At 36.5% G+C, this 19,262-nt stretch overlaps 2 protein-coding genes across 2 annotated transcripts; one reads left to right on the top strand and one right to left on the bottom strand.

The window, feature by feature from the left end:
• Positions 1–5,557: 5,557 nt before the first annotated feature.
• On the top strand, positions 5,558–11,098 carry LOC116109324 (protein WVD2-like 5). Its single transcript, XM_031395559.1, has 3 exons — positions 5,558–5,745; positions 6,013–6,217; positions 10,178–11,098. Exons 1-3 carry the CDS (start codon positions 5,558–5,560, stop codon positions 10,634–10,636), a joined length of 852 nt encoding a protein of 283 aa, XP_031251419.1. The 3' UTR covers positions 10,637–11,098.
• Positions 11,099–17,630: 6,532 nt separating this feature from the next.
• LOC116109323 lies at positions 17,631–18,491 on the bottom strand. Its single transcript, XM_031395558.1, has 3 exons — positions 18,423–18,491; positions 18,328–18,335; positions 17,631–17,885 (listed from the first exon to the last, which is right to left on the bottom strand). Exons 1-3 carry the CDS (start codon positions 18,489–18,491, stop codon positions 17,642–17,644), a joined length of 321 nt encoding a protein of 106 aa, XP_031251418.1. The 3' UTR covers positions 17,631–17,641.
• Positions 18,492–19,262: the final 771 nt, after the last annotated feature.

Here is a 19,262-nt window from a genome sequence, read left to right as displayed (position 1 = left end):
CCTACGGGCTCGGGGGCGCTACCCCCGCGACCCCCGCTCGCTCACCAGGGACCCCCGCGTGCGTCTCTGTTACCTATTAATACTGAAGTAGTCGACAACTCCAATACTGCCATCATCCCCAATCAAACAAAGTAAGAAAAAAACAACAACAGTATTTGAAGTACATATGTATACAAAACAACTCACGTCACTCACCCCAGTTTGCAATTAGGACGAAAATTAAGAAGAGTGCAAAAAACTGGATAGCTTTAACAGTCTTGGCCATGATCTTGCTTATTAATTGTTATCTTGCTTCTGTTTGAATTGGGGACGAGTGAACATAGGTCTTTTTATAGTAGAAGTTTTGGTTTTTTCCATGTTCGAAGTTGACAGGATGACACTATTACAATCTTATCAAGGAGAGTAATATTACAATTACAAAAACTTTATATAAAGTCATCTATATAAAGTGTAGTTATGTTATCTCTAATCACATGGTAAGTGGGTTTTCAGATGCATTGTCTATTTTGGATCATAGGTTGAACTTTTGATAATTCTACACAGTTTTGTCCAAAAAAGACGTCTTTAGATGACAAAGGTGTCCTTGTACTATATAAACGATCAAGATCCTCATCTTTTAGTGGAAGTTTGACATCAACATAAAGTGATATAATACTATTCATGTATTGGCATATTACTTACTATAATTTCTTTTGTATTTATTAAATTGATTTTTATATAAATTCTCCTAATTATATTTTGATATATTACTTTATACGAAAGACTTCTATAAAAGGTTTTAAATGCAGTATTATTCTCTATAAAAAATTCAACTGGATATCTTTTTACATTGTTTTTGTCGTAAATGAAGATAAGCCAAAAAAAAATTGGAATTATGAAGACATAAGTTGAAAAGTCGATCCTTCCCTACTGAAAACAGTACTTTAAATTATTAATTGGAAAAGACTTTACCATGGCATAGCCTATGGCTGCCATGCATGTGGCCATTGGTAATTTTGATATATCACTTTATATAAAAGACTTTCTCTTCAAAAAAAAAAAAAAAAAAAAAAGTATGGCTGCCACGAATGTAGCCATTGGTAAAAAGATTTATCCACAATTCATAAATTAGTCAACAATTATAAGCCGATCGATCAGGGTCTCAGCTTTAAATGATTTCACTAGTTGAATGTTATATACACGATCAGATACTTTGGATGCTAGCCAGCAAACAGATAAAGGAAGGGAAGTTTGGATATTTTTAAGCAGTAACGTCCAAATTTCCTGTGAATGGTTGACATTGTTCTGCCAATAGTACAGCCCTTTTGTCAGTTTATCAATCAGGTTCCTAACTTTGAAGATGTGGGTTTCCTTTTTTGGATAGATCGAAACCAGACTATGAACACGATTAATTTGGTCAATATATCCATGCTAAGCAATACTAAGATTTGTCACATCAATAGTCAAGTTCACAGTTCGTTCGGTAATTTTGGATTTACTATTTAAAAGATTTTAAGTTTGAATATTTATAATTATTAATAAAGGATAATCATTGAAGAATATTGTCGATTAATTTTATTGTTTTAAAGATTAGTTGAGATATGCTTAAATTAACCTAAATACCTTTGATAAAAAAAAAAAAAATAAAGTTTACATCTTCAAATTAATACCAAGATTTGGACAGATTAAAACCATATCATGCATGCGTGGACCCGTATTTACTCAGTGGACGGTTCTCAACTTCTCATCACGTTTTGCAGAAGCAGCTGGCCTGTTTGCTTTCCTCCATATCGGAATTCAGAAATTTATGTGTCGTTTTATGAGTTTATCGTCAACACAACGCTAGTCAAAACATCAAATATAAGCACTCTGAAGTTCGTATATGCACGTGAGAACTGTCCAGTGTGTGGCCATATAGGAATTTATACATTATGGTAGTAGAGGAATATTAGAAAAAATATAGATACTATAGAGAAGTTCCACTGCTATGGATTTGTATTTTGAACTCACCCTTATTTCTATTCATGCTCTGTATATTTATACAACCCGAGAGGCCAAATTTTAGGCATTCAAAGATATATAACTGAAAAATAAATTTACAATCATAACTGAAAAATAAATTTACAATCACAATAAAAACAGTATTTACATAAAAAATAAAAAACTGATCCTAGAATCATGAGAGGCACAGCACAAAATATGCTGATGTTAATGGTGGCAGCTGGGCTAGAGTTGTCACTGGTTTGGCGCTTGAGTTGTCACTGGTTTTTCTTCAATTGCCTTGATACGCCCCCGCAAGAACGGGCTACCATCAGATAGGCCGATCTTGTCTCGTAAATAGGCCGTCCTTTGTCTTGAGAGTGGCTTGGTGAGTAAATCTGCAAGTTGGTCATTAGTGTGAACATGTCGAACATTAAGAATTTTTTGCTCAACCAAATCTCGCACAAAGTGAATGTCTATCTGGATGTGCTTCATTCTTGAATGCTGGACAGGATTAAAACTTAGCTGTGTTGCACCTAAATTATCACACAAGAGTATAGGTGGTTGTGGTAATTTAAACTTCATTTCTTGGAACAGAGATAGCAGCCACATGGACTCTGCTGCAGCCGTTGCTAAAGCCCTATACTCAGCTTCTGTTGATGACCGTGCAATGGCACGTTGCTTTTTGGAGCTCCATGAAATGGGTGCATGACCAAGGAAGAGGATATAAGCTGAAGTTGATTTTCTATCATCTAAACTACCAGCCCAATCAGCATCCGAGAAACATGTGAGTGCTGGGTTTGATGTTTTTCTAATGTTGATGCCGTAAAAAATGGTGTTCTTCAAGTAACGCAGCAATCTTTTAGTGGCTGTCCAATGGGTCTGTGTTGGGCAATGCATAAACTGTGATAGTTTATTCACTGCGAAGCTTATATCAGGTCGAGTTAAGGACAGATATTGCAATGCTCCAATCACCCTTCGATATTCTGTTGAATCAACTGATGACGAACCATCTGCCAACATTAGAGAAACCGAGGTAGAAAGAGGAGTGGTGACATCTTTAGCTCCATCCATACTTGTTTTAGCTAGTATATCTCTGATATACTTATGCTGAGTTAGAAACAAGCCGTCTTTAGTAGGAATGACCTCAACACAGAGGAAAAAGTGTAAGGACCCCAAGTCTTTGATGGAGAATTTCTGGCCAAGTTGATTAATAATGCTTGCGACAAATGTCGAATTATTTCATGTGAGAATCAAATCAACAACATATACTAAGCAATAAGCAAGTATGGAACCATCATGAAACACAAAGAGAGAGGAGTCGGATTTTGCATTGACGAAACCAACTTCTAACAGTGCTTGTTTGAGAGCAAAATACCAAGCACGAGGTACTTGTTTTAGTCCATATATTGCCTTTCTAAGGCAGCAAACATGATTTGGTTTTTCTGAACTCTTGAACCCAGGTGGTTGCTTCATATATACCTTTTCAGTAAGATGCCCATGAAGGAAGGCATTATTAACATCTAATTGCCTTAGAGACCAACCTTGCATAACAGCAAGGGTTAAGACAGTGCGTATGGTGACTGGTTTTACAACAGGACTAAACGTCTCTTTGTAATCCAGTCCTGGTCTCTGATTGAACCCTTTGGCCACAAGCCTGGCCTTGAATCGATATACAGATCCATCAGCATGTCTCTTAATCCGAAACACCCACTTTCAACCAACATATTACAATCATTCGGAGGTGGTATAGTTGCCATGTATTGTGACGCATTAACGCAGTCAACTCAGAGGACATGGCATCACGCCACGGGAATCAGTGAGTGCTTAGTTACATCATGGGTTCCAAGGAGAGTGGAAGAGGATACTTAGTGACTGCAAACGATTTTTTGGTTTTAAATGTCATTCATGGATCTAGTAGTCATTCGGTGAGGTGCGCACTATATTATCTCAGAAACAGCAAGTGCATGCACTTCTAATGGAGAAATTTGGCTTGAAATCAAGGTAGAGAAGGAGAGATTATACCTGGAGAGGAGGCGGTTCAGGGATGACCCATTCGCAGACAATGGTGAGAATTCAGTACCCACTTGGAGATTCAGAAGTTTGGAGGAAGGCAAGATGACTTGCGGCAACATATCGGTATAGAGGAGGCTTCGCATTTGCTGTGAGGTGAGATGGGTACTGAAATGTCATGTTTTGATTTCTGAAAAGGGAAATTCTTCGTGGAAGATGACATGCCGAGAGATAAAAATCTTTCCAGTATTGGGTTCAAGGCAGAGATACGCATTTTGGGATAGTGAGTAACCCACGAATGTGCATGGTTGGGCCTGGGCTCAAGTTTATGCTTGTATAGGGCTAGTTGGATAACATAGGCAGCCAAATTGTTTGAGCTTGCGGTATTTGGGATTTGTTTGAACAATGTTTCAACGGTGATTGATTGTTCAAAATCGAGGTGGGCATCTCATATAATGAGATAGGCAACGGTTTGAAACGCGTTGGCCAATATGAGAGAGGCATGTGAGCATCCGTGAGTAAGGTGAGACCAGTCTCAACAGGTGGCGATGTCGTCTTTCAGACATACCATTTTGTTGGGGAGTGTGAGGAGCGGTTGTGTAATGACCAACTCCATGAACAGAAAGGTAAGATTTGAGTCCAACATATTCCCCACCTTATCAAAATATAGACTATTTATTTTGTGTTAAACTTATTTTCCATAAGATTTCGGAATTGCGGAAAATTTTTTTGAACATTGGATTTAGAGTCATAGGATAGAGCACAAATATATTTTGGTATAAGGTCAACAAAAATACATGTATTTTGAGCCATCAATACCAATTTCATGAGATGGACCCCAAACATCTGTGTAAATCAATTCCCTGGGAGTAGTGCTAGTGAGACCATGAGAATGAAATGGTTGACAATGAGCTTATTTGAGAACATGAAGTACAAAGGATAAATGTCCATTCTATTGGTTGGTAAAGAAAAGGCATGAATTAAATGATGGACAATTTTGACGATGGATGGACCAAGCCTTTTGTGCCATCCATCGGCGGTTAGTCGTTCATGAACATAGGCAACAACAGTTTGGAGTGTGTGTAGGGTGAGATGCTCTGGAAATGGGTACATCCATCTTCACATTCGTTTGAGTAGTGTCGCCCTCGTGGATCGATCCTTCACCAAAAAATAAGTAGGAGAAATTCAAGATAAACATTGTTATGCTTGGTAAAGTGAAGAACAAAATGAGGTTTTTTTAATTGTGGGAACACAAAGGGTATCACGTAAATGAAAGACACGATTAGTTGATGCAAGAGATAATGAACCAATATGGATACAGACAAACCTGATCCATCACCAATTACCACCTCATCAGTACCATCATATTCAGAATTAATGGACAGATTAGAGAGATCGGTGGTCATATGTGAGATGCCGCCGAGAGTCAACTAGCCACTTTTGATTTTTTGCATGGGAAGATGCTGCACAGTTGCAGTGAATCGACTGAAGGCATTTTGGGCAATTTTGGCCGTGTGACCCACTTGATCACACCATTGACACTTGCTTATATTTCGTAGCCCGAATTGGAGGGCCCATTTTTATTATGTCGTGTTTGCTACGAGGCTTGTTGGAGGAAAACTTAGGGCTTGGTTATGCTGTCCAGGAGCACCGCCTTGTCGATGAGAGTAATTTGCAGTGGGAACAAATGTTGCTGCCGATTGATTCTCCAGTCGGCGAAGATAAGTCTCATGGCCTACAAGAAGATCATGTAGTTCTTCAAATTTCAGAGAGGTCTCACGAGCACGAATGGGTGCCGCAATTTCTCTAAATTGGGGCCCAAGCCATTGAGTATGTAGATAGTTTAATCATCATCCAAAACGGGATGATCGATGATTGCGAGTTCGTCAGCAATCACTTTGATTGCTTGAAGGAACTCGGTGACGTGCGATTTCCACGAGTGCTCAAGGTCAAAACCTCCTTGAGTTGCATCGCACGCGTCCGTGATTTGCCCGGTATAAAAGGGTAAGTGCTGTCCAAGCATCATGGGATGTTTTATAGCAGCAAGAAGGGGAAGAGTAATGGTGGATGTGGAAGCAAGAATGGCGTGGAGGATGAGTTTATCTTGGCGAACCCAGTGGAGTTCTCGGCTTTGGAGACAGCGGAGTTCGAGCATCAATGGGTGGGCATTTTTTTACACCGTGACAAAGTCAATGAGATCATAACCAGTGAGCAGTGCTTCAAATTGCGCCCTCCACTGAGGAAGGTATAGTAGGGTGAGTTTTTGTTGATGGTGGTTGCGGCATTAATGGTGATGATGGTGGTGAATCGTTGGTAGATGCAGGGATGGCAGCCATGTTGCAGAAAGCAAGAATGGAAGATACTCGTTAGAGGTTTGGCTCTCCTGCACATATAGAGAAGTTACACTGCTATGGATTTGTATTTTGAACTCACCCTTTTTTCTACATGGCTTGATATTTATACAAACCGAGAGGCCTAATTTTAGGCATTCAAGATATATAACTGAAAATAAATTTACATCATAACTTAAAAATAAATTTACAATCACATAAAAACAGTATACATAAAAAAATAAAAAACTGATCCTAGAATCATGAGAGGCACAGCACAAAATCTGCTGATGTTAATGGTGGCAGCTGGGCTAGAGTTGTCACTGGTTTGGCGGAGTTGATGGTTTTTCTCAATTGCCTTGATAGAACATCTTTTGTAGAAGATAACGTTTTTTATTTTTTTATTTCTTGTTTCGACATTGAACTCCAATTATGTTCTTTCGAACAATTTGTTCTTTTCCAGTTGCGATATTGGGGCTCATTTTCATCACCTTATTTAATACTGTATAATGGAGCGAATAATATTATAGGGTTCTAAATATGTAAATGGTTTAAAGTCATTAATTTTTTGAATCCTTGAACCATAATATAAAACTTTCTAACTTCCAACCAAAGACTCTATGATCAGCTTAAATACGTAGATCTTAATATACTCCTGACAGATTTATCATCAGAATGATCTTGGGTTTTCAGTGGATAAAAAGAGTGACTACTACTAGGAAGCATAGTAAACAAGTAATATTATATATATAGAATCATAAAGCATTTTATTTAGAACACTTGATGATGAACGTACATAATTAATAACAACCACAGCCGGTGTTCAAAGAGAAACGCTTAATTAGCAAGCTAGCCAGCTCGCATTTTAAACTATGAAAAGAAGTTTGAGCAACCCTAAGCAAGAAGGGTATAAATTTTAATATGTTTGTGAGAGGACAATGAAGTAGCAGAAGCATTCAATTGCCACCTTTTTATGACAAGCTCCACTCCTTGCATCCTCCCATTGCTTGCATTGATTGTTACAATGGTCAGTGTTGCCGCACTTCCCAGACCATGTTTGGCTAACCCTCTCACAAAGATTTTCTTGCACTTCGCCCTAAAAAATAGAGACAACAACAGAAACAAAATATAATAGTAAAAAAAATCAAACAGTAAACAAAGAAAATAATACGCGTAATTTACTGGTTCACCCCATGTGGGGTACGTCCAGCTGAGTCAATATTATTGCATATGCCTACCTCTCTCCTTTACAATGAATGAATTGCTCTCACACACATAACCAGAGAAAAGTATGTTTATATAATAGGTTTAAGAAATTAAACCTAGTTTACAAGGATTCCTATTCCTAAGCAAACCCAATAAGGAATTAGTAACTTAAAAGAATCCTACGCGGTTATACATGAAAAGCCCAAAACCGCCTACGGGCTCGGGGGCGCTACCCCGCGGACCCCGCCGCTCTCACCAGGGACCCCCGCGTGCGTCTCGTTACCTATTAATACTGAAGTAGTCGACAACTCAATACTGCCATCATCCCAATCAAACAAAGTAAGAAAAAAAACAACAACAGTATTTGAAGTAATCAATGTATACAAAACAAATCACGTCACCCCAGTTTGCAATTAGGACGAATAAAAGTAAGAAGAGTGCAAAAAACTGGATAGCTTTAACAGTCTTGGCCATGATCTGCTTATAATTGTTATCTTGCTTCTGTTTGAATTGGGGACGATGAACATAGGTTTTTATAGTAGAAGTTTGGGTTTCCATGTTCGAAGTTGACAGGATGACACTTACAATCTTATCAAGGAGAGTAATATTACAATTACAAAACTTTATATAAAGTCATCATATAAAGTGTAGTTATGTTATCTTAATCACATGGTAAGTGGGTTTTCAGATGGTTATATTTGGATCATAGGTTGAACTTTTGATAATTCTACACAGTTTTGTCCAAAAAAGACGTCTTAGATGACAAAGGTGTCTTGTTACTATATAAACGATCAAGATCATCATCTTTAGTGGAAGTTTGACAATCAACATAAAGTGATATAATACTATTCAGTGTGGCATATTACTTACTATAATTTCTTTGTATTTATAAATTGATTTTTTATAAATTCTCCTAATTATATTTTGATATATACTTTATACGAAACTTCATAAAAGGGTTTAAATGCAGTATTATTCTCTATAAAAAATTCAAGGATATCTTTTTACATGTTTTGTCGTAAATGAAGATAAGCCAAAAAAAAAATGGAATTATGAAGACATAAGTTGAAAAGTCGATCCCCCTACTGAAAACAGTACTTTAAATATTAATTGGAAAAGACTTACCAGGCATAGCCTATGGCTGCATGCATGTGGCCATTGGTAATTTGATATATCACTTTATATAAAGACTTTCTCAAAAAAAAAAAAAAAAAAAAAGCAACTGGATATCTTTACATGTTTTTGTTGTGAATGAAGAAATAAGAATAAAGAAAAAAAAAAAAAATTGGAATTATGGAGACATAAGTTGAAAAGTCGATCCTGCCCCACTGTGAACAGTACTTTAACATTACGTGAATGAAGATAAGAAAAAAAAATTAGAATTATGGAAACATAAGTTGAAAAGTCGATCCTTCCCCACTGAGAACAGTACTTTAACATTATTTGTTATAACCTAAGTCTAATAAGCAAATTCGCAACACAAACAGCACACACAAGGTTAAAGATCAAAAGAAATCACACACACACAACACAAGGCACAATTTTACCATGGTTCGTCTCTCCAATCTTGGATAGACTACATCCACGTTGAGCTCCGAAATATGGAAGCCCACAGCACTAAGAAGATATTCAACTATTACAAGAAGGACAAGACTACAAATCTGCCAAACTCAGACTAACACCCACCAAGGCCTAATCACTCAAGAATCTCTCAATAATCTGCAAGAAACAGAGGACAAATACCCGCCTCTAGAAGGAAACACAACCTTCTCTTAATCAACCCAGATTAACCCAGAAAGATTCTGCAACAAACCAGCCCTAGTGTTTTTTCCCTCTTTTGCAAACCCTAATACACAGAGTAACAAAAACGCGTTCTCTTCGTTTTATCACTGTTGCTCTTCTTTATATATGTCTGCTTTAGTAATTCTCAGCCCTTGGATCTGTCTTGATCTGAAGGCTGAAATTTGGTAATGGTCTTAAACAAAACGATCCCGTTTTGGCTTGAATATACTTAAGTGAAACGGCTCCGTTTTTGGCTTTACAATACTTTCATTATTGATTGAAAAAGACTTTACCTTGGTGTAGCCTACGGCTGCCATGCATGTGGCCATTGATAATTTTGATATATCACTTTGTATGAAAGACTTTATCTTTAAAAAAATAAAATGCAACTGGATACCTTTTATTTGTCGTGAATGAAGATAAGCCAAAAAAAAAAAAAAAAAAAAATTGAAATTATGGGGATATGAGTTGAAAAGTCGATCCATCCCGGCATCCCAACTGAGAACAGTACTTTATTTTTCTTTGCCTGTGCTTTGCACTTCACCCATCTCAAATTATTCTTTTTCCTGATTAATGAATTTACTTTTAGGTTGTTGAAAGCAGCCCAACCTTCATCTCTAAATTATTTTGCCTCAGTTTTTGTATATATATTCAGGAAATATATCTTGATCACATGTTTGGTTCCCTAACCTAATATTGTCACAGTTCATGCTCAATTCATTCTTGATCTGATGATTTGAGTTCAGACAATTGATTGTTTTTATTTCCAATCACCCTCTGTGACCATTCCAGTTGTGTAGCAGAATTGATTTGCCAGTTTACTGGTTATAGGTAGCCGGAGAGATATTAAGACAATTGTAATTGCTTTTTCCTTAACCTTAATATAATTTGATGTAGATATACCAACAACAAGAGCCAAATCTCCCAAACTTCGTAGGAAGAAGACCTTGACTTCCGTGGAAACAGATAGAAATGGTAACCCCAACACTCGACCAGGCCAACTAAGTCTGGATGGGAAAGCATCTCAGAGCAACTCTGCCAAAGGAATTTCTCCTCTACAATCGAAGAAGCCACAACGGAAGTCCCTTCTTAAACTGCCTTCTGAAAGGAGCAATTTAAACAATTCCAGCAAGGAAGAAAAGATGACATCACCAAAAGCAGCAAATGAGGAAAATACCACTTCCTTGACTGCAACAAAGGAAGCTGATTCTCTCATCCAGGAGTCAGCTCCTGCAACTGGTTCAGAAGAAACTCAGCTCGGTGCAGAGGAGGAACCAGTAGTTGGGGAGCAAGATGAACCCACCTTTGTACAAGAACCCATGGCATTGGAGGGTCAAGTTCATTAGCAGTTGAAATTAGATGCTTATACAAAGTCGTTGACTTGATATTTCGTAAATAAGAAAGGTTTTAGACTCCAACTATTTGATGATGAAAGAGTGAAGGATTCTGCATTTTGGTTGTGATAACATATTGTCCATAGTTACCAGCATTGGTTGTTTGTGTGCTTGCTTAGAAGCTTGCTGGTCTTGTCACTAGGATTCTGCATTCCTAATTTGAGCGGTTTGTGTTATAATTTGCCAAGTTGCTATCCTAATTGATGTTGTTTAGTTGCCGGCTTTTTTAGATTTTTCTGAAAATTTTGGGTAAGTCTGTCATCGATTAGTGCATTATCACAGGTGTTGTTTGTTCAAAGGGGTTGCTCTTGAACAATTGGAATTGTCAGTTAAGGCTGATTTTGTGTTGTGGACAATTTTTTTCCCCTTTCTGTGAACTACTTCTTTATGTTCATCTTTCTATTTCTGTTGTAATGAGTGTGTTTTTCTTTTTCAAGGGCTCCATTGAAGCCACTTCTTTAACCCTGGGGCCCTTGGCTGCTTAGTTAAGCTGACCTTAATGACTTTTTGTTACATGTTTTACTCCTTGAGACTGGTTTATAGATAACAGAACCATTTGAATTGGTTTTGTCCTTTCTATTCGGATTAAATTAACCTGTGGGTAAATTTGTAAAATATGAGCTATCCCAATTAAAAAACAAACAGAAGCAATTTTATTGTACGACTTTCATTATATATTCACTTTGAAATTTATCTATCAAAATAGGGATAAATTGGTCATTTGTCATCTCATTTTTCACAGATGTATAGAGACAAACTGGTCATTTCACTGACTCATACTAACTTGGTGGCATAATGTAATTCAACGAATAATACTGTACGTACTAACAGATTTTACTAACCAATGTACTAACCTTTGTTAAAATTATACATAGTACCCATACTATACGCATGATACTCGTATTATGTTTTAAATTAGTACACCAGTTTGTAGAATTCATTAATACCCATAGCATTACCGATAATTCAACATAATGTTGTAGGTATTTATGTAATTGAACGAGTTGATTAGCCATAAATTAATAAAAAACTAAATATCAAACTCCCAAAGATATTTTAGCCTTTTCTGTCAATTTTGTCTGAAGGTATGTGTTTGTCTTTTCCAAATTTACTAATTTATCTTTATAGTAAACTTTAGATGGGTGTAAATCGTTCTCCCTTTTATATATCAAAGACTTTCTCTGACAAAAAAAATGCAACTGGATATCTTTTTACATTGTTTTTGTCGTGAGTGAAGATAAGCCAAAAAAAAATTGGAATTATGGGGACATAAGTCGAAAAGTCGACCCTTCCCCACTGAGAATAGTACTTTAACATTATTAATTTGAAAAGACTTTCCCATGGCATAGCCTATGGCTGCCATGCATGTGGCCATTGGTAAAAAGATTTATCCACAATTCATAAATTAGTCAACAATTATAAGCCGATCGATCAGCGTCTCAGCTTTAAATGATTTCACTAGTTGAATGTTATATACACGATCAGATACTTTGGATGCTAGCCAGCTAACAGATAAAGGAAGGGAAGTTTGGATATTTTTAAGCAGTAACGTCCAAACTTTCCCGTGAGTGGGTGCCATTGTTCATTTGTTCTGCACTAGTACAACCCTTTTGCGAGTTTTCTATGAATCGGGTTCCGAATAGATGTGGGTTTCATTTTTTGGACAGATCGAAACCATACAATTTAGTCAAAAAAAGGTGCCCAAGCTATACTAGAGTCGTCACATCAATTTTACATCTTCAAATTAATATCAAGATTTGGAAGTTGGTGTTTCCTTCTAATTGCTAACTGAGGTGGTGGTGCAGTCTCTTTCAGCCGGCGGCTGCCTTCTCTTGCTGGTTTTTGTAGTCTGGTTTTGCAAGTTAGTGTGGGCAGCAGCTGTATAGTGCTGCGTCTAGTTAGTCCTTTGCTGTCCGTGTAAAGGGTATTTTTTTTTTTTTTGGTTACGGGAGTGTTTGAGCTAACTTATGTGTATCTCGACAAGTCTCTTAACTCCGAACAAAGCTTTTAAAATAGAACAAATCTTACCGTCCATGCCAACAATATTAGTAACCGTTTGAAATAGGGCAAATCCTACTGTTCATACCAACAATATTAATAATCGTTCTTGTGATTCGAATCTAAGACCATAAAGGAGCAAACCCTTTGGCTTTAAATCTTTACCACCCTTTGGCTTTAAATCTTTACCACTCGGCCAACCCATTATTGTTTGGGTATGGTTTTTTTTGTTTCTGCAGCAGCCAAGGATGTTCTTCTTGTCCGTTTGGCTAGCTGCTCCGTTTTGTGCTTAAGGATTGCTTTTCTTTCCTTTCGCTCGTTTTGTGTAGCGCGCCTCTTGGTCTTGTCAAGGGTTAGACTTTAGACTGTAAATCTTTATTCTTTAATACAATTACCGAGTTACCACAACAATTTGTTCTTTTCCAGTTGCGATATTTGGACTCATTTTTCATCAATTTGATCTTGTAATTGCTATTTAAATAGTTGTGAACGATAATTAGAACATTTTTGCATGCATAGAATTTCACAATTTAACTCTTTTTGGATTTTGTGAATCCTTGAACCATAATATAAAACTTTGTAACGTCCAAAGACTCTATCATCAGTTTAAATACGAAGATCTAATACTCTTGAAATCAGATTTATCATCAGACTGATCTTGCATTTTAATGGATAAAAAGAGTGACTACCAGGTAGCATAGTAACCGAGTAATATTTTATATATCATTTAGAATACTTTGATGATGAAGGTACAGAATTAATCAGCTAATAATCAGACGACAGTCCGTGTTTCAACGTAGAAACACTTTATTAGCAAGCTAGCCAGCTCGCTTATTTTATACTCCGAACAAGAAGTCTGAGCAACCCTAAGCAAGAAGGGTATAATTTATTAATTATGTTCGTCGAGTGGACAATTGAAGTAGCAGAAGCATTTCCTACTGAAACCTCTTTGATGACAAGCTCCACTTCTTGCATCCTCCCGTTGCTTGCATTGATTGTTACAATTGCCAGTGTTGCCGCAGTACCCAGACCATGTTTGGCTAGCCTTCTCACAAAGATTTTCTTGCACTTCCGCCATCGTCGTCTCTGCATCCCATCAAACAAAGTAAGAAAAAAAAAAAAAAAAAACAACAACAATATTTTAAGTATATATGTATACAAAATAACTCACGTTACTCACCTCTGTTTGCAATTAGGACGAGGATGAAGAAGAGTGCAAAAAACTGGATAGATTTAACAGTCTTGGCCATGATATTGCTTATTATCTTGCTTCTGTTTGAATTGGGGAAAGGTGAACGTAGGTCTTTTTATAGTAAAGTTTTGGTTGATTCTTTTTTCATTAGCGATATCTTTTTGCATTATGATTGTCGGTGAAAGAAGCTAAGCCACAAATAATTTGGAATTATGAGCAGAGCAAAAATAAAGATTCCGGAAGCAAAAAGTTTATCTTATGCCATCTCTTTTCAGTGAATAAAACTAAGGCACACTCGTGTCTTATAGACACGCGAGGGTATGTTACAAACTCTAGTTAACTTTAAATCTACACCATTAACCAAAATTCAAGAGATTCATTATACACCATTCGATCATAACAGATGATCACACTTCTTCTGCCGTATGCAAGTTGATTATCAACTTGCATTAACTGCATGCAAGGTGCTCTGCAGCTTGCTTCAACAGACTGCAAATCTGCATGCAAGTTGCTCTGCACATGTAATTACCCTACGAGGAGACGATTTTTTTGCACCCAAATAATATTTTAATGACATTTTTTTCACCATACATTTTTAAAATACTATTTTATTACCTAAATTTATATTCAATTTTCGATTCTAGCATCGTTGTAACCCTACTCCATCACAATTTTCTTTCCTAATCATTACTTACTAAAAACCTTCAAACTCGACTCTGCTAACCATGCCAATCGCAAGCAATCGAATGATTAAGGTTTGTACAGCCACTCCTCCCAAGAAGTTGAAGCGACGCCCTTAGGCCATAAGGGCATCAATTAATTATGTTTGTCGAGAGGACAATTAAAGTAGCAGAAGCATTTCCAATTCCCATCCCTCAAATGACAAGCTCCATTCCTAGCATCCTCCCATTTCTTGCACTGGTTGTCGCAATGCCCCGTGTTGCCGCATTTCCCTGACCATGTTTGACTTGCCTTCTCACAAAGTTTTCCTTCCACCGGCATCATCTCTGCATCCAATCAAATAAATAAGACATTGCTTGGTTATTCCTTTTGTTTAAATTGCAATATTATATGAGTAACTAGACACTAAATTATAAGAACAATGTATAAGTATGTATGCATGCACACGTTATTAAAGAACAAATTACCCCAGTTTGCGACGAGGATGAGGATGAAGAAGAGGGCAAAAAAGGGGAGAGATTTAAGAGTCTTGGCCATGCTTTAACTTAACTGTTAGCTATTTGCTCTGTGTTTGTGCTAATTGAAAGGCGTGATTAGGTCTATTTATAGAAGTTGCTGGCTTTCGTGTTGAAGTTGTACACTGAGATACGATTTGGTGAAGTAATAAACTAAGGGATAGTGATAGTCGACGTATATGACAACAATTTAGTTGATTGGATCGATGAACCAATTCCAATAATCTCCAAGAACTATTACAAGAATGTCAGAAAGAACACAATGCAAACTATATACGAGGTCCAAAAGTCACATATATTGAGGAATTATGAGGGAGAGAATTGAAAAATCCATCTCCAAAGCTGACATCAGTACTGTAACAATTGATAAGAAGTCTCTAAAACCACGTGTAGCCAATTTGATTTGGTTTCTCATGCGACTAAGCTGCAAGCGACAGCTTTTAATCCATTTGGCACAAAATTTCATCTAATGTGTCTTTGAGGTGGCAGCATTTTGAAGGAGTTAACATGCAAAATGATGTTTATAAGTCAAGTTTGATAGGAAAAAACTTAAAACTTTAGTCAATCCATGCTATCCAACTATAGACCACGAAACAAGAAGAAGGAACTGAGAAGATATGGTAAGGAAGAAAAAAAAAAAAAAGCTGAGACAAACACAAAGAAAGAGATCGAAGAGGAAATTATCATTCAAGTCTTTGTCTTATACAGTATAATATACGTAATTGTCTATAACATAAAAGTGATATAAGTAATTGATCTGTCTCGTGAGTGAAGAATATTAACATTAACTTGTTTTTAAATGTTCATAAATGTCAGTGTTCTACTTCTAAATTATCAAGTATATAAACATGCATATTACCCGCCCATAGGTAGTTAAGCGGTAAGCGCGAACCAAGGGGACTACAAATGGTTCAACTCACAGTTTCATGTTCGATTCCTTCATTAAACACAAAGATATTATATTTGTCCATGATTTACCTAGGGCTATGACAATGGATTATTGAGGACTAATTAAGGTATATAAATTGTTTCGAACACCTCAATTATTAAAAAAAAAAAAAAATGCATGTTCATATAAGTGACATATAAATTAATATTCGATCTACTTGTGCCTTAAAATTTCTGTCAAATACATCAGTATTTCCTTACGTAAATTTGAGATAAGGACGAGTAGGGTGATAAGGTTAATTATTATAATTAATGTTCTATTATATACTTATCGCCTCATTTTTCAACTAAAAGTTAAGCGTATCGCCACATATTTCTGCAGTTTCAAAAGGGGGCCCCCGTTGATCACTATGGATCGGGGTTTCTACAAAAATCTCATGGCTGCGGAAAAGATTTTGCCATGTGGTGGCCGTTGCTAAAAAGATTATTCCATAGTTCATAAATTGATCAACAATTATAGGCCGATCGATCGAGTCTCAGCTTTAAATGATTTCACTTAGGTGAATGGTATATACACAATCAAATATTTTGGATGCTAGCAAGCTAAAGGATAAAGGAAGGTATATTTGGATATTTTTAAGCAGTAACGTCCAAATTTCCTGTGAATGGTTGACATTGTTCTGCCACTAGTACAGGCCTTTTGTCAGTTTATTAATCAGGTTCCTCACTTTGAAGATGTGGGTTTCCTTTTTTGGATAGATCGAAACCAGACTATGAACACGATTAATTTGGTCAATATATCCATGCTAAGCAATACTAAGATTCGTCACATCAATAGTCAAGTTCAAAGTTCGTTTGATAATTTTGGATTTATTATTTAAAAGATTTTAAGTTTAAATCCTTATAATCACTAATAAAAGGTAATCACTGGAGACATATCTAACTGTTAACTTCATGGTCTCAGATATTAGTTGAGATACGCGTAAATTGACCCAAACACCCTAGATAACAAAAAAGAAAAAAAGTTTACATCTTCAAATTAATATCAAGATTTGGACAGATTAAAACCATATCATGCATGCGTGGACACGTATTTACTCAGTGGACGGTTCTCAACTTCTCATCACGTTTTGCAGAAGCAGCTGGCCTGTCTGCTTGCCTCCATATCGGAATTCAGAAATTTATGTGTCGTTTTATGAGTTTATCGTTAACACAACGCTAGTCAAAACATCAAATATAAACATTCTGAAGTTCGTATATGCACGTGAGAACTGTCCAGTTGCGATATTGGGCTCATTTTTCATCACTTTATTTAATATTGTATAATGGAGCGAAATAACATTATATAGTTTCTAAATATGTATATGGTTTAAAGTCATTAATTTTGTGAATCCTTGAACCATAATATAAAACTTTGTAACGTCCAAAGACTCTATCATCAGCTTAAATACGCAGATCTTAATATACTCTTGAAATCAGATTTATCATCAGAATGATCTTGGGTTTCAGTGGATAAAAAGAGTGACTACTACTAGGAAGCATAGTAAACAAGTAATATTATATATATATGAATCATAAAGCATTTCATTTAGAACACTTTGATGATGAACGTACATAATTAATTAACAACCACAGCCGGTGTTTCAACAGAGAAACACTTAATTAGCAAGCTAGCCAGCTCGCTTATTTTATACTACGAAAAAGAAGTTTGAGCAACCCTAAGCAAGAAGGGTATAATTTATTAATTATGTTTGTCGAGAGGACAATTGAAGTAGCAGAAGCATTTCCAATTGCCACCTCTTTTATGACAAGCTCCACTCCTTGCATCCTCCCATTGCTTGCATTGATTGTTACAATGGTCAGTATTGCCGCACTTCCCAGACCATGTTTGGCTAGCCCTCTCACAAAGATTTTCTTGCACTTCTGCCTGAATAAAATAGAGACAACAACAGAAACAAAATATAATAGTAAAACAAATCAAACAGTCAACAAAGAAAATAATACGCGCAATTTATCCTGGTTCACCCAATGTGGGCTTCATCCAGCTGAGTCAATATTATTGTAATATGTTTCACCTCTCTCGTTTATAATGAATGAATTGCTCTCACACACATAACAAGAGAAAAGTATGTTTATATACTAGGTTTAAGAAATTAAACCTAGTTTTACAAGGACTCCTATTCCTAAGCCCAACCCAATAAGGAATTAGTAACTTAAAGGAAATCCTACAGCGGTTATATATGGAAAAACCCAAAACCGCCTACGGGCTTGGGGGCGCTACCCCCGTGACCCCCACCCGCTCACTAGGGACCCCTGCGTGCGTCTCCGTTACCCATTAATGCTGAAGTAGTCGACAACTCCAACACTGCCATCGTCCCTGCATCGATCCAATCAAACAAAGTAAGAAAAAAACAACAACAGTATTTGAAGTATATATGTATACAAAACAACTCACGTCACTCACCCCAGTTGCAATTAGGACGAAAATTAAGAAGAGTGCAAAAAACTGGATGGCTTTAACAGTCTTGGCCATGATCTTGCTTACTAATTATTATCTTGCTTCTGTTTGAATTGGGGACAAGTGAACATAGGTCTTTTTATAGTAGAAGTTTTGGTTTTTTCCATGCTCGAAGTTCACAGGATGACACTATTACAATCTTATCAAGAGGAGTAATATTGCAATTACAAAAACTTTATATAAAGTCATCTATATAAAGTGTAGTTATGTCATCTCTAATTGAAAGACTGAAAGAGAAATCTCTTGAATCAAAATCAAGAACCAGAAACAAGAAATGCAGAGAGAAAACAGAGAAGACGTAAAACTGAACTTTTTGATAAACTTTTTCTAACTAACTTTTTAGTACACGTGATAAGTATTTAAGCACACACAAATTGCATGAACACTAAACGACATCGTTTTTCATAATAGCTAATTCCACATTTGTCCTCTATTCTAATATTCCCCCATAAACCAAACATTCTCTATTTCTCCTAAACTATTCTTATCTTCAAACGCTTTCTTTATCGTAATCGTTTCTTGACTTTCTTTCTTCACTCTCTTTCTTTCTAAACTGCAGTTTTGCACAAGTGATTGAAGAACTGTACACTAAAATCTGCACATCTGCACTAGTCTTTTCCTTCTAATGGCTCTGCAACATTTAATTTTTCCCTTAGCCACTGAAACCTATGTCCAGACAAGGGTTTGGTTAGTATATCTGCCAGCTGATACTCAGTACCCACATATTGTACACTGACTCGTTTATCAGCAACCAACTCTCGGACGTAATGCACATCTATCTCAATG

The sequence above is a fragment of the Pistacia vera genome, unplaced genomic scaffold (assembly GCF_008641045.1).
Source record: "Pistacia vera cultivar Batoury unplaced genomic scaffold, PisVer_v2 Contig578, whole genome shotgun sequence".
NCBI lineage: Eukaryota > Viridiplantae > Streptophyta > Magnoliopsida > Sapindales > Anacardiaceae > Pistacia > Pistacia vera.
This window is presented reverse-complemented; position numbering and strand designations above follow the sequence as displayed.